Source organism: Lepisosteus platostomus, chromosome 5 (assembly GCF_059453375.1).
Source record: "Lepisosteus platostomus isolate fLepPlt1 chromosome 5, fLepPlt1.hap1, whole genome shotgun sequence".
Taxonomy (NCBI): Eukaryota; Metazoa; Chordata; class Actinopteri; order Semionotiformes; family Lepisosteidae; genus Lepisosteus; species Lepisosteus platostomus.
Genome location: NC_142615.1, coordinates 39,790,730 through 39,806,761, shown reverse-complemented (window position 1 = coordinate 39,806,761; position 16,032 = coordinate 39,790,730). Strand labels below are relative to the sequence as shown.

Here is a 16,032-nt window from a genome sequence, read left to right as displayed (position 1 = left end):
CACATTTCCCATGATGATCAAAGGAAGGTAGGGTTTAAATCTCCTTCTCTTCGCCTTTTGCGTCGCACCAGCCCTACAGCCTCGGCTTCTCCTCCTCAGCTCCTCCGGCACCAATGGCTTCTCTCCAGTGAGTAGAGCCGGACGCGCTAGCGCGATCAGCTGGTCATGCGTGTAGACAATGCCTCTGTAGCTATCGGCATTGCAACCCGATAGAAACAGAGGTCTGAGTATCAGAAAAAACAAGAAAAAGCATGTCAGCTTTCTAGTATCCATCATGTTGTGATCGCAAATCTAGTTGCCGGCAAAGGTATGAAGAAAAAACACTAACACACTAGCATTAACTAACTGAAAGAAACAAAAAGACAACAAAAAGACACAGACCTGCTGTAGCAGGCTGCCACTAACACGGCGCCATCTTAGACTGATTATCATCTGGTCTTGTTGATGCCGTTGCTTTTTGCCAATTAATCGTTCCGCCTGACTTTGATATCAGCGGTGCTCTTGATTATATGATATTCCATCCTCCCACCTGTTCCACCTCATGCAGTTCAGGGTGGTGGGACAGCCAGAGCTTATTCCAGTAAACAGCAGGCACAAGGAGTGGTACTCCATCACACTGGCACTAACTCTCCCAGACGTCAGTGAACATACCAGCATGCCTTTCGACTGGGGAGCAGACTGGAGCACCCTAGAGGAAACCCAGCGTGAGCACAGTGTCGAATATACAAACCAGACCAGAAGCAGAGCTGAACCCAGCGTCCCAACTCTGAGAAACTGCAGTCCTAAAGCCCCTGTGCCACTTCACAGTGCATTGGCAGACCCATTTGAAATCCTCCCCCAGGGAAGACAAAACCACTCAAAACGACAGCCACAAATGTCGGGTTGAGAAGTGCCGGGCCATTCCCCGACCGGATTTGCTTCTCCGACGCGTTGGCACGTCGTGCGCAGGCTTGGCCAGGCATCGCGAGCTGGTCACCCCTGCTCCTAAGCCTCAACCCTGCCTCCTGTGTTTCAGGCCTCTGGGAGTTGGTCTCACCTCACCGCTACCACTTCGTGAGCAAGCGCAGGACGTGGGCGGGGGCTCGGGCGTACTGCAGGGGCCAGTACACGGACATGGCTACCGTGAGTGGGCCAGCCGACCTGGAGCAGCTCCTTGCCACCACCGAGCCGGTCAAGGGCTGCGCCTGGACCGGCCTGTACTATGTCTGGGACCTGTGGCAGTGGTCCCTCGGGAGGGGCTACCTCTACGGCGTGGGGAGGTCTGCTTTTACCAGCTGGCGTGCGGGAGAACCAAACAACTACGGCGGCAAGGAGAACTGCGTGGCGATGGTCGGCGGCGGGTTGTGGGCAGATCGCCCTTGCAGTTTCACGAGCTATTCCGTTTGCTATCAAGGTAAATGGCCCCTGAGTCTTTTACGGCCTTTTACGGTCTTTCTCACGCGACTACTGCATGTGAAGGTGGTGGAGGGAGGGGGGGGCTTGGGAGTACGAGTAATTCCTCCTTATGAAATTCCCCATTGTTCTCGGAATTGAATCCTTTGAGTGGCTCTTGGGCTGATGGGATGGCGGCACCGGGGCCCTGGGTTCAAATCCTGGGGTGGCGAGGTGGAGTTTGCATGTTCTCCCCTTGTGCGTGGGGGTTTCCTCCAGGTGCTCCAGTGTCCTCCCACAGTCCAAAGACGCTCTGGTGAGTGAATTGGCTGCTGGGAATGTTTGGCCCTGGTGTGACTGTATGCGGTGCTTGTGCCTCCGTGCAGTGGACTGGCGTCCCATCCAGGTGGTATCCTGCCTGTTGCTTGCCGAGGCTGCTCCGCGACCCTCAACCCGACTACTGACTGGGGTTCACTTCTTCAGGGGGGGAAGGCGCAGCCGATCAATACTTCCTGGTGGCTGAGGCCAAGAACTGGACAGAAGCCCTGACGTTTTGCAGAGAACATTACACCGACCTGACCCGGGTGAGGAGCCAGAGCGAGAATGAGTTAGTAAGAGTTACGGCCGGAGGCAGGGAGGTCTGGATCGGACTGTTCACCGAGCCCTGGAAGTGGTCCGATGGGGACGTCTCCACTTTCCGCCCCTGGCACGTGGGCGAGCCCAACAATTATGGCGGCATCGAGAGCTGTGGCGCCGTGAATCTTCAGGGGAGTGCGAGAGGCTCCTGGAATGACTATAATTGCAATACCACCTACGCTTTCTTCTGCTACAGTGGTAAGTTATCGCGGTGCCACTTCGACAGCCTTATGGGGGTAACCTTGCGGGGAACGTCGCCTTCACTTTGCTATTCCACGACCGCTTGTCCAGTTCGCACTTGTGGTGGCCCAGAGTCGGTCCCAGGGTGCACTGGGTGCAGTGGTTAGCATTGCTGCCTCGTAGTGCCTGAGCTCTGGGTTCAGTATCTGGGCTGTTGTCTGCATGGAGTTTGAATGTTCTCCTTGTCTTTGCGTGGGTTTTCTCCTGCAGTACGAAGACATGCTGGTAGGTTTTGAATCGGCTCCTGGGAAAATGAGCTGTGGTGTGTGCCCTGTGACGGACTGGCATTACTGCCAGGGTTAACCCTGCCTTGCACCTGTTGCTTGCTGGGATAGACTCTGGAGCCACCTTCAGAGCACCAGTCTTTTGTAATATTGTAAGTGATGTTTTGACGTCCTTGACCATATAACTGTCCCTCAGACCAGGCAGGGTGAATCACTTAATGCTACTTCAGAATGGGGTTTGCCTCTTTTTTTGTCTTCTATGCTGTTTTCATCCTTTCCTCCACAGGGAAGAGAGTGGTGCTGAGAGTAAGGATATTAATGGACTCGGAAGTGAATCCTAATGACCCAGATGTTAAAGAGTGGCTTCTGGTCCAGGTATAGGAAATCGACTACTAGATTGTGTCAGTGTGCATAGGTGGCTTGCGATATTCCAGGCTCCTCGTAAAGAAGAAACTAAGCAAATCATACTGTTGGAGCTGCAGTAGACAAAAAAGATCATCCAGTCAATGCTATGCATAATGAGCCACACATTGCTTTGTTATACAGAAATCAGAAATACACTCAATCATAATGGTTGTCACACATTGCACGCAGTGGGTTCCTACCAATATGAATCATTATTGGGGATTTTCTTTGGTTAAAAAGCAGCATTTTAGGAATTCAGGAAACAATCAGATGAATATAAAGGGATAGTGTACTTATTATTGTAGTGTTACCTCACCTGGCTGGGGAAATCATTTGTGAAGAATGAGCCAGGGAGGCAGTTGCAAGGGTCAAGATAGGATGGAGGGAGGGGAGCAAGAGAAGATTAGCGCAGAGCTGTGGACAGACTGGGAGTATTTATAAACTGGGGAGTGGAAGTGATTAATAAACACAATACAAAACAAACAGAAGAAATTACTATTATCTTCCTTTTGGCATTTTGAATTAAGGGAGCATATGAATAGGCCCAAAAGTGCAGGGTAGAGTTATAGAGTTAATAAGGGCTTTAAACTAGAATATAAGAGAGAGAATACTGGAGATCATAGTTGCAGTTATATCGAAGCGCTGACCTTTCCCTTGCTGGCTTTGTTTATTTTATCATGCCTGCTCACGTTGGATTGCTCAAAGACCCTTCCGAGTAACCACAGCAACCGACGTGGCCACCTGTCAGTCACCTGGTTGCCGTGACAGTGCAATTGGGTGGAAGATCAGTTCCACCTGCTCACAGTCAGCCCTCCGCTCGCTCAGTGTTAGGGAGTTCAGGCTTGAGCCTTGGTGTTCCTTAGTCAAGTTTTCCTTGATTCTTTGACCCCATTTCCCTCGACCTTGCTCTTGGATTGCCCTTGTGTTTGCTCCTTGGCGTCGAAGATTTCTCGCCTCGACCTCGTCTCTTAGCTGCTTCGCTTGGGTATCTATCGGCTCCGGGCTTTGCTTGCTTTCGACGTCACCTATCTGGCTGCCTCCCTGCTTCGTTCTGCAACTTTGAATCCCACTACGTCCCACGTTTTCCAGAGCACTCACTCCAGCTGCCACCTCCCACTACAGACCACTATCACCCACCACAGGCGCTGTCTGCTGCTGCTTCCCTGTTTCGCCCGGCGATCGCGTCCTCCCTGCCGCGACAAGACCGCGGCTCTCGTTCAGGAAGACGTACCGGGCCCTGATTTCTGACCCGGGCTGCTGTGGTACTGTCCCCTCCACAGGTGACGAGAGAGCTGTCCAGGCACACCGAGCTGGGCAACACCAGCCTGCGCTGGGGCCAGGAGGACAATGGCGTGGTGTTCTCGAAAGACAAGGAGGAAGATGGTGAGATGCTTAAGCAGCACAGCCTTGGCGACGCGCATTCTGAACGCCAGGAACTTCATCGGTGATGTCTTTGCTCCACAGGGCAGTGCCACCCTATGGGAGACTGAGTGTCGGAGGATCAGTCTGCACAGGATTCCTCTGTGAAACACTGGCGACTGGCCACTGGCAACAGACCGACGTCTAAGAATAATGCAAGCTTCAAATACCGTAGCATTTATATTAAGGTTCAATATATATGGATATAGTATAATATTTTCTCTATGAGTGGTTCTCTGTTTAAACATCAAGGTCTGGTCTCAGTACAGTGAAAATGCATTGAGAGTTGTTTAATGAATATATATATATATATTATCACATTTAAATGTAGTAGTAGTATTCAGGTCCAAGGAAATACTTTTTGAGAATTGTTTGCTTTGGCAATCACTGGTGTATTTTTCCTCTCACGTATGTTTGGAAGGGAACATTCGATCAGCCTTACTGGGCAACTTGACTTTCTGACCAGCTGCTCAAAAGTTGGATTTCAAAAGTTTTAAGGAGAATAAAAATGGTTGGTTAGTTGATGGTTGATGACATTGAAACCACAGATCAGAACAGGTGGACTTACAGTAAGTGGAATATGATTAAACGTCAGATTTTCAATTTTGACAGTTTAGAGACTAACAATAGACTAAACAGATTATGAACATCTATTCTACACAGGGGGACGTAGTGGGATCTTTGTAAATTATTCCATGTATTATAAGTACATGTGTACAGAACAAACACTGAGCTCTAATAAGCTGAATTGTCTATTGGTATCATTAACGTTTCATATGTTCTTAAGTAATTTGATTTGTTATAAATAATAATAATTGCTTACACTTATATAGCGCTTTTGTGGACTCTCCACTCAAAGCTCTTTACAGGTTAATGGGGATCCCCTCCACCCCCTTGTGAGCAGGGTGACAGCTGATCCACTGTGAGAGCGGAGGGAGTGTCTCCCTCTACTGCACGGACACCGGAATTCCAGGATTAAGCCGCACTTCCTTAGTGACCGTTGCTATGCACGACTTTCGTTTTTTTTTTATTGCAACAGCAAAAATTTATACCGTACAAACAAGAGTACATATAACATATAACACCAATAACACCGTCAGGGGCTACATACTGTAATACAATTGCACTTGACCAAAAAAAAGACTAAACAAGGTAAAAAAAAGATAAGGTCCACACAACTCTCACATTCTTACATTTAGAAATACTGTATTGTAGATAACGCCCTCATGCCTATTTTAAACTTTTCAAACATGTGTCTCAGACCATTTCATTTAATCAATATAAGAAAGTGTAGTATTAATGATTTAAAAGGAACATACTTCAAGGAACTTCTTGAAGGAGACATACTGTATATATCTGTGCATACTCAGGGTTATAGTGCTACTTAATCACGCTGGCATGTATGGAATAAATAGTGGATTATAGTGACCATGCAGCTTGGTGTCGGTCACCAGAGTAATTAAACATAGCAGTAATTGCCTTTGCTCCTAACAAGGCTGTCAAGAAAGGATCGAGGCTGTCAGGGTTGTATAAATCTTGAATATACCTGCTCAATATCTGGAACTGCAGTCGACTTTCATGAGCGTAAGACATCATCCAAGCTAGGTACTGTGTAATCATCGTGGTCGTAGCTCCTCTGTCATCCAATGGAAGCACAAGGCACCCGCGTTCAAGTCTTTTGTGAGATCATGTGCATGCATCCAGGATGGATAGTGGTGTACCCTGCTAGTCCAATAAGGGACACACACACACGGAAGAATATGCAGACTCCACCCCGACAGCACTCTGGGTCTGGAATTGAACCCGGGGCCTCTGCAGTACGAGGCAGCCAAGCAAAACCACTGAGCCACAGAGCTGTCCCCCAGGTACTCCATATATATCAAATAAGGAGTCTCAGAGGCTCCTTAACACAATTCTAGCTCCTTAACCTGAAGCACTGGACAATAATGAGACAGGCCAATTTCTATAAAATAAAATAAAAAGCAAACTCGAACTAAATCTCTTCCTACAAAGTGGATGTCCAAAAGCAAACAGAGTTTTAAAAAATGCATCTAGGACTACAACACCATGCTTTGACACCCCCAGGGTGGTAGAAACATTCACCACATAATTACTCTGTAATCAGACTTCCTGCGGTTTCAATGTGAAATATACATCTTTCAGCTCAAACGTGTTCTTGCTCTGTGGTGTTGTCATTGGAAGCTTATTAATATTCGTGTCCAGCATTCATGTTCCATGCGCCTGAAGTGTGTTGCCATCTTAAACAGCTTAATAATAAAAATTAATAATAATCCCTTACATTTATATAGTGCTTTTCTGGACACTCCACTCAAAGCACTTTACAGGTTAATGGGGATCCCCTCCAGCCCCACCTGGATGATGCTCCAGTCCGCTCAGCACACAGCAGCTCTCAGTGGGAAGGAGAGCAGAGGGATGAAGCCAGTTCAGAGATGGGGATAATTAGGAGGCTGTGACTGGTAAAGACCGGGGGGGATTAGACCAGGACACTGGGGAAACACCCCTACTCTTTTCGAGAAACACCCTGGGATTGTTGATGACCACAGAGAGTCAGGACCTCGGTTTTACGTCTCATCCGAAGGACGGCGCCTGTTTACAGTCTAGTGTCCCCATCACTATACTGGGGCATTAGGACCCACACAGACTGCAGGGTGAGCGCCCCCTGCTGGCCACACTAACACCTCTCCCAGCAGTACCTCAGCTTTCCCAGGAGGTCTCCCATCCAAGTACTGACCAGTTGCGAGTTGCAGGGTGATATGGCTACTGGCTATCCAGCCTGCGTACTTCAAAAATCTTAAAATCTTTTTTAAAAATCTGCGGCCGGCAGAGGAATCCTACTCCTTTGGGCCCCTGAGCAAGGCCCTTAACCCCAACTGCTCCAGGGGTGCTGTACAATGGCTGACCCTGCACTTTGACCCCCAGCTTCTCTCCCTGTCTGTGTGTCTCATGGAGAGCAAGCTGGGGTCTGTGAAAAGACTTTGTGAAGACAGTGGTAAAAATGGCACACAGCACAGCTTCTTCTGGTGCAAGATGACTACAGCCCCTGCTGCCATCACACACAGAAGTGCCAGAATCACCCTGACATGCAGTCTGGAATCCAGGTGGATAGAGTTCAGACATGCGGCATAATCTGCTATAGAGACAAGAAAAGTTTCAGACGTTACCTGCTGCATAACAAAAATAATGTGACTCTGTTATCACCCTAGTGTGTGATACAGTATAATACACACTGATCTGCTCCAGACTCACCTGTGTGTGATACAGTATAATACACACTGATCTGCTCCAGACTCACCCCAGTGTGTGATACAGTATAATACACACTGATCTGCTCCAGACTCACCCGTGTGTGATATAGTATAATACACACTGATCTGCTCCTGTATCACCCCTGTATGTGATACAGTATAATACACACTGATCTGCTCCAGACTCACCCCTGTATGTGATACAGTATAATACACACTGATCTGCTCCACTCTCACCCCCGTGTGTGATATAGTATAACACACACTGATCTGCTCCAGACACTTACCCCAGCTCAGCGTGACGCTGTGGTTGGAGCTGTGATGAGTGACAGTACAGCTGTATTCCTCGATCTTACTCTCTCAGATCTCCACACTCTTCCTCAGCTGTCTCCATTGGGTCTGAGCCCACTGGACCACACGTCCTCTCCCTCGGTCTCTCCAGGCCTGGACAAACTGACCTCTATGACTCTAGGACTGAAGCCCCGGTGACCAGACAGGACAGGGAACAGCTCTGTGTGTCTCCCAGATGCTCGGAAGAGACAAACACCTGAGGAGAGACTGAGAGGGAGACCGGAAGCAATGTTAACACACTGAGAATTAGTGTGGACACTGTGCAAGGTGAGGCGACATCGCTGAACAGACAAAATATTGTGTGGCTCCTTTCTGCAAACCTTTACAACCAAAACATGTCAGTATTAGACAATTATACAAATCAAACACATTTTCTCTTTGTCTGTTCCTCAGGCTAAGAAAGGAGATCACAGTAGAACTGGAGCACTGCAGACACGTCCTATTCACACAGGATCACACAAGCTTCACATTCACACAGACACAGACACACACTCACACACGAGCCAATTTCCCATAAGCCAATTTACCCACCAGCAAGTGGGAGGAAACCCACACAAACATGAGGTGAACATGCAAACTCCACACAGACAGCACCCCAGAAACTGCACTGTGCCACCCACTCCTCTGCACATGGGGGAACTTCTTGTGTAGAGCTTCTAGGTGCATTTGTCTCATATTGTATCTGATATCTCTCTGTCTCACCTTTGTGTGGTTTTTGTGTTTCTTTCTGTACTGCAGGAATCTCTTCAGTGTTTCCATACAGTCAGTCTCCAGGAAGAATCTGGTATACTGGTTTTTAATCTTGTTCTGGTTCCAGTCCCTTTGAGTGCCCTCTGCCTCCAGGGAACTTGCTCTCCAGGTCATGTTGTCCACCTCAAAGGACAGGAAGTCTTGTCCATTGAAGCTGTAGTGATCCAACAGAGCCACACTCCCATCATCCTCCAGTCTACAGCCTTGCCACCTCTGGAGCGCATCTGGAGAGAGAGACCGAGGACACTGACACAGACAGAGAGACCAGGGACAGTGACACACACAGAGAGACCAAGGACAGTGACACACACACAAAGAGACCGGGGACAGTGACATCCATTTTCTAACAGCTGTATCCAGTCCAGGGTCACAGGGGGGAGCTGGAGTCTATCCCAGCAAGCAACAGGCACAAGGCAGGGTTCACCCTGGACAGGGCACCAGTCCATCACAGGACACACACACACCCTGGACGGGGCACCAGTCCATCACAGGACACACACATATACACACACACCAAGAAGTCAATTAACCCCCCAGCCTGTCTCTGGACTGGGAGGAAACTGGAGCACCAGGAGGAAACCCCCACAAACACAGTTCAGAACTCCACACAGACAGCACCCCAGGTTCTGAACTGATCCCAGGGCAGGAATAACAACCACTGAGCCTCCCCCAGACATCTATACCTTTTATTTGTACGGAAAGTATTATATATAGAGACATGTAAATATCACTTCTCGAACCTGTTGTTTCCAGCTTCCTGTAAAGTCGTGTGGAAAGTTATTTATTTCTGATACGAAGTAGGAGTGAAACTCCGAAGTAATGAAGACAGAAGTCGGTTCAACGACAAAAGGAGTCAGGCGCCTCTGAAGTCCGCCTACGCGTCAGAAACTGGTGCGCGTTTATGCCCTGGGCCGTTGTCATTGTTTTATTCGGTTATGCAGTTTAAAATATTTTTAAGTTAAAGAGAGCTCTCTACTTCCGTCTCTGAACAGGTTTACGATGATGATACACGCGTTTCCTTGTTCTCTGACTGGCCATGCGGCGGCCATGTGACGAGGAAACGGGAGAGAGCAGGACGAAAATGAAAGAGAGAGAGAGACGGTGGAAATGTGACAGTTAAAATAAACTGCCAGAAGAGAATAACCGTCTCCGTCCCGTCCCTCTCCCTGCAGGCGGAGTGTTTAGTCACCGCCGACCTCTCGTACCCTACAGCAGTTAGTGAACAGGGCACTAGGTACTACTGAGCTTCCGTCCGGACTAAGCCCGGAGAGGATGGCGGTTCACTCACCCGTGGGGCAGCCCGGACCCGGATTCCCGTCTCGGGTTTGACAGCCCGTCTCCTGCGGAGCCGGAGCGGACTGGCGACGCGTACACCGGCCAGGCAGCAGTTTAATCGGAGGTTGTAATCGTGGGGGGGGGAATTTAACCTTACGAGAGTTTCTTCTGTTACATTTTTTTTTTCTGTTAGGGAAATTCATATTACAGGATAATGTAAATTTACTATGTAAGGCGTTTAAAGGTCGAGGAGAGGTTGGGAAAGCCCCTGAAACCCAGCGCTGGAAACGTTGTCCGTCTCCACTAGGTATAGAATGCGCTCTTTACACGTCATTCACAGGCGTCACGTTACTCGGGCAACGGAGGTACGCTTATCCTCGGTGGGCAAGTTGATGTAATTCAGTAAAGCTGGAAAAGATACTCAGACACGTTAATTTATCACCTGCATATATTAACAAAGTTATTTTAGATGGACTTGCAGAACTATACTGTAGCTGCGTCGGCATGCGTAGGCTGCAAAGGAACAAGTAAAAGGTTATTCCATGCCTTCTTCAGTTGTTAGAAAGACAGGGCAGTATGCAAAGATAATTTTCTTTTTATCTTTGCTTACTGCAGTTTATCTTTGATGACAACATCAAAGACATTAAGGAATTCTTACAGCTAACAGCTCCACATCAACTTCCTTTTATAACTAACCTCATCAGATCTCTCAACTCCCAACTCTTCCAGTTTCTCACTTCAGAGAACGATAAAAAACTCAATCATCCTCTACAGAGAAAAACCATCAACACCCCTACCACCTCCACCAATCCTAACCTTGTTGTTACTGTACCCTCTGACCTTTCCCTTTCACCCCTTTGCATCCTCAGCTAACATATTTTAATATTACAACACAATTACAATAGATTGTACAGTATTTACAGTTTAAAATTAAGGTAAATATGTCAAAATATCAAAATCCAACTGCACAGTGCTAACAAAACAATGCTTGTCAAGTTCTCAAACAAATCTGCATTGTATTTTTAAAATATTTCAGCAGAGGATGTGACGGGAGTATAAATGACGATTCGACGATCATTTTTCTTGGGTGAATATGGTTTTCTGGGGAGTTGCGATGTTGGGCATTATTGGACATTTTTGACACGTGTTGAACAATCGCATTTCCTACAAATATTAAAATGGCTGTGATTTAGCTGAGAAATCCAATCGACCTATGCGAAAACAATGTTTACATCGCAAAAGAAACCCGACCCTGGGTGGACTTGAACCACCAACCTTTTGGATAACAGCCGAACACGCTAACCGATTGTGCCACAGAGACTGACTGGTGGAGTATTTTCTCGAATCAAAAAAAAAAATATCTTACCGTTCTTTTTGCCAGCCGGTAATATTTCTTCTGCACTGATAACCAAAAACTGAATTTCATGTTTCGCAAGCTGTGTGAATTTAATCAAAAACAAGTTTTCCAGAAAGGAAATGAACACATGCATTTAACGAAGTCAAGCCCTTTGTGATTGCCCAAAATGGTACGTTCTGTACTACAAGATAAGAAGAAATACACAGCTGGGATTTGAGCATAGGTTCTTTTGTTTAATTGAGAAGCGCTTTAACCAACTAAGCTACGGTGACGGGATGACTGTCACCTTTTACAGCTACTTGGACACACTGCTCTGAGACATCTGCGTTCAGAAAGTGTTGAACCTGCTCTCAGAGCAAATTGCCTCTTTTACATACAGTAGCAGCCCCGACACTAAGAAACGAAGAGAAATGGCTTTTATTGGGCATTTTTCATGTCCAATGCGTTTGACATTTCCCAAGGGCGACAGAGTTCTTTTGCAACACTATTTCTTCTTCTTTTTTCTTTCTGTACGCTTTGATAAAAAACGAGAAATCATGCAAGGGAAAAATGTCTTTTTTTCATAGAGAAAACGTGTACCAGGAAATGTTGTGTTGAGAAGAAGTGATTTAACATGATACGTGACCTAATTTATCGGAGCGAATGCTCACCCAGCAAGGTCTGGAGAAGTTGGAGAGTCTGGTGGATGTGATAATTATACGGTGTTGTGGAAGAAAACAGTCTTTCTTTGAATTCTCAATCAATTGGAATTTCAGTGCGGAACATAAAGCCTTTGTCTGATTTAAAGAGATTATATTTTAAAACTCATAAAAAATCAGAAAACACACGTTTCTCACTTTGAAATTTTAGACGGGGCGGTATATTACTAGTAGCAACGCTGAGCACACTATTGGGGAATTCAGGTTATGTGAAATACCAGCAGTTTAATAAATAACGCATCTGATGTTGGATCATAAGATTGTAGGTTTGACTTCTACCTGGCTCATGTAAATTTTATTCAAGCTCCTCAGTAATAGATGTCTATTATGTAATGAACCGCACCTGAAAGCAAACATTGGGTCTGTTTCCTTTGTTTTCCAGCATGAAATAGCAAATCGTTACAAAAAGTACCTGCTAATGTCCAATAGCGTTTTTTTTTTTCAAATTACATTTTCAGGCTTCAGACACTTTTTAATAAAACAAAAGTGTCCAGAAACTCCCTAACTTTCAGGTTTGCTTGAACCTGTATTAAAAGAAATTATTTGAAACTTCCGGGATTCCATTCTCTGATGTAGCTGTCTCTAAAGACGGATGTGATGTTTCGCAGATGTGAACTGTGCCTTCTCTCTTGTGTTCAAGGGTATTCGCTGTGGGAGATCCTAACTGTATGTCCAGTAGGGCTCTATTTTGTTTAGATTATCTATGTGGTGTACAGATAGAACTCAACTACATGGTGTGAATTCCGTGTTCAGGACGAGCAGAACCTGAAAAACTAAAAGCAGACCTCGACATAATTTGAACACACAGCCTTCTGATGTGGAGTCAGACATGCTACCTTTGTGCCACAAGGTCACAGCTCTCAGCTGTTTTGAATTCCCCAAAGGAGACAAATCAGCTTCACAAAAAATTCTCCTGTGAAGAGCGCCGCTCTTCCGAAGAGAGTCTCTTCATCTCAGATTATATTTTATTCTTCCTGCGCAGCTCTTGTGCAGGTGTTGTTCTTGATAACAGATCCAGGAACACTGACTGTTTTTCTTTTTTTTTTTAATTAAGTACCCCATGGTGCAACGGTAGCATGTCTGACTCTAAATCCCGAAGTTAATTTTCAAAGTATATCGGAGTCAACTGATACTGATCAGGTTCTGCTGCTGCTGAACCCGCAGTCTTCACCTTAAAGTTTAATTCCCCAAGCCTTATATGTCCATCCCTTCTCGTCAAAACTCATATTTTCACAGGGTACCCTTCAGAAATCGCAGTATAGAATGAAAAACTCCAGTAGATCTCGGCCGCTGTTGGTGATTTTCCTTTAAAAATAAATGAATCTCTGGAAATTTTACGGAGTGTATTACTTTCACTGAGACCGAGGAGTGTTAAGATGTACATGAGTCTTTGTGCCTCGGTTGTTAACCAAAAGGGTGGTTTTATGTTTCACACTAAATTGAGATCTTGAAACCAAAATAGTTAGAAATATGGAACACAACCGTTGTTCCCCAAGAAGGAAAGCTGTTTTGTACTGACGTCACTCCTTTTTATGTAACCCAGATTGTGAAGACAACTCTGCCCTATCAAAGGAAAATGTTACACAAAAGTTGGAAAGCACACTCTGAACCCATCTGTATATTTGATTCCCGTGATCCGTTCAAAGCTGCTTAGTACTTTGCAAGCAAATCAAATCATTTCAGGGAAGAAACTCAGTTTAATGAACTACTTTTGTATTTTCACTCATTGATTTTGATCTTTGTATTCTCTTCGCATTCTCAGCAATAATATTTCAAAATTACAGTTCGGATTTATTGGAAAACTTCACAAGCATTATGAGATTAGGACTGTACAATTGTTTTTTAATATCTTGGTATATTTACCTTCATTTTAATATAGATATAACCATAAATGTTGTTAAGCATATTGTACTTTTGTCGTACTTTTTAAAACATTTTAGCTGAGGACACACGGCGACTATTATACAGTACCTTGTGATACATGCAAGACATCTGTAAACGAAGATGTAATTACAATAAAATTGGCAATTCACAGAAAACCACAATTTGTATAATATTATTCCTCTAAATCAATGATCAATTGAAGGATTTGAAGAAACTATCAAAGAAACAGCAGCAATAGCAGATGATTTTGGTTTTGAACCCATCTTTACACCTCAATAATCCATTTGTCCTCGAAAAAAGAAAAGACAGGGATATTTTGAGTCTCATAATTATCCTCTTCTTGATCCAAAAAAAGCGTTTATTGCTTCTGTACTTTTTTGGATTTTCTTACGAAGATCTCACGAAGTATTGCCAGGATCTATATTTAGTGTTCGGTAGCGATAACACTGCTGATATTGATTGAGTAAAAATCTGTGATGTATTGACAGCTTTATCTGAAGCGAGAAATCCTCGAACACCGCTTATGAAGTGTTGGGATTCATACCAAGAAATACCTTTTGTTTTCCCACCCAAAATGCTACTATTGCATTACACATTATGCAAACATTACCAGTTTTAGTAGCTTCTGGGCGCGATTTTCCAAAACTGAAACTAATTACAAATTATTTAAGATGAACCATGTCCAAAAATTGTAAATCAGGACTAATATAATATCAAGTGAAATTACTACAGAAGAAAAGGTTTAACTGAAATATGAATAAGACTATGCAAGCCTACAAAATAGAATAATTCAATTTATATAACTTATTCTTTTCTTATTTGAGAAATGGGCTCACATACCGGAAGACACTAACATTTCTCTTCGTTAGAATATGTGAATAACAGTTTAACCCCAAATGTCTGTAATTGTGATTCTGTTAAAATTCAAAAAAGCATCTATCAATAGTAAGAAATTATTAAGAAAGGAAGAAATTGTGTTATTTCATAAACTGTAAGACATGAAGACATTTACAAGTTATATCCTTTGCTTTGTCTTTTAACACAAGCGTTCAGGATCCAAGCCCATGTTCGGATGGTTGTGTTTCTCTTGTAATCATCAAATGTCATTGTTTTGTCCGTCAGTTCTTTCTCGAGTTGTACCATGGATATTTTATACCATCAACACTTCATGCTCTTTTGCATTTTCCTTCACATACGGAAAAAAACTCAAGGCGTTCTTGTCACTGTGCTACACAGTACAGGACACGCAGTGAGGAATTCGCGCAGCTTTCAGCTCAGTGCGGAATCCAGAGGGAGGACTCGCTCGGTGAATGATCTCTCAGGAAATCCCGGGTGAGGTTTTTCTGCAACAGCCACGACAAGTGTGAAGACGTTCTCTGGATTTCCTGAATGTGACTTTAAATTAGTTCACATTCTTTGGTAGTTAACAGAACTAAATGCTTTGGAGGTACATCTAAAACTGCAGAGAACACTGTAGCACTTCAAGTTTAATTGTGTAAACCTGGCTCTCTATGAACACGAGCAAAGAGTTCTCACTCGACAGAAGACTGCGATGTGAGCACAGTAACATAAAGCACTTGAAGATGCTAGGGATTGAACCTGGGACCTCATACATGTAAGACAAGCGCTCTACCACTAAGCTACACCCCCGACATAGAGAACTTTCGAAGATGTGCAGGTGCTCACAGACCACAATCAATCTTTTGCATCTTTTAAGTGCTCTTGATTAAACTATGCATAGAAAAACAGCAGTACTGATGATTTTCATGGACTGATGCACACTTGTTCTGTACAACTCCAGTGATAAAACCTTGTCTGTAAATATTGTAGAACGTAAAAGGGTGAAACAACGCTCCAACCACAGGAATGGTAACAGAAAGGATCATTTTCTTATTTAATACCTCCTTTTGAGATGCCTTGTCAACGCACACAGACGTTAGAGCTGAACAAATATTTTGTACACAAGACGGCAGTGCGATATTAAAATTCCTGTCTTCTTGATGGATTCAGACTGGTAGCCAGAGGACGCCGGGACAACGCCCATTGGACAACTGCTGGAACAGAGGCTGCAACAGAGCTTGTCAGCTGGTTTGGTGTTCGTGCCGGGAGATTCCAAATCCATACACAGTGGATAAGTAAACCCCATGTTCTACATT

At 44.8% G+C, this 16,032-nt stretch overlaps 1 protein-coding gene, 1 long non-coding RNA gene and 1 other non-coding gene across 7 annotated transcripts; 1 reads left to right on the top strand and 2 right to left on the bottom strand.

Annotated features, from left to right (window-relative positions):
* The first annotated feature begins 655 nt into the window (after positions 1–655).
* On the top strand, positions 656–2,488 carry LOC148666439 (C-type mannose receptor 2-like). Its single transcript, XM_088632917.1, has 3 exons — positions 656–704; positions 1,016–1,393; positions 1,855–2,488. The coding sequence occupies exons 1-3, from the start codon at positions 656–658 to the stop codon at positions 2,352–2,354; spliced, it is 927 nt and encodes a 308-aa protein (XP_088489043.1). The 3' UTR covers positions 2,355–2,488.
* A 4,301-nt stretch (positions 2,489–6,789) lies between these two features.
* On the bottom strand, positions 6,790–10,284 carry LOC148666438 (uncharacterized). 5 transcript variants are annotated; one of them, XR_015936628.1, is made up of 4 exons: positions 9,951–10,284; positions 8,615–8,816; positions 7,849–8,119; positions 6,790–7,443 (listed from the first exon to the last, which is right to left on the bottom strand). It is a non-coding gene; the product is annotated as an uncharacterized LOC148666438 (long non-coding RNA). The 5 variants fall into 5 exon arrangements; XR_015936627.1 differs by having other exon boundaries at positions 6,790–8,119; positions 8,615–8,886; XR_015936625.1 differs by having other exon boundaries at positions 6,790–8,119.
* A 5,170-nt stretch (positions 10,285–15,454) lies between these two features.
* Positions 15,455–15,526, bottom strand: trnav-uac (transfer RNA valine (anticodon UAC)). The gene has a single exon. It is a non-coding gene; the product is annotated as a tRNA-Val (tRNA).
* Positions 15,527–16,032: the final 506 nt, after the last annotated feature.

What these genes read in the sequence shown, in the direction of transcription:
- LOC148666439 (XM_088632917.1), top strand. Translation starts at nt 656, where the DNA reads ATGCCTTTCGACTGGGGAGCAGACTGGAGCACCCTAGAGGAAACCCAG. An exon ending in CACCCTAGAGGAAACCCAGC is followed by an intron (nt 705 to 1,015) that starts GTGAGCACAGTG and finishes CCTGTGTTTCAG; the next exon opens with GCCTCTGGGAGTTGGTCTCA. An exon ending in CTATTCCGTTTGCTATCAAG is followed by an intron (nt 1,394 to 1,854) that starts GTAAATGGCCCC and finishes TCACTTCTTCAG; the next exon opens with GGGGGGAAGGCGCAGCCGAT.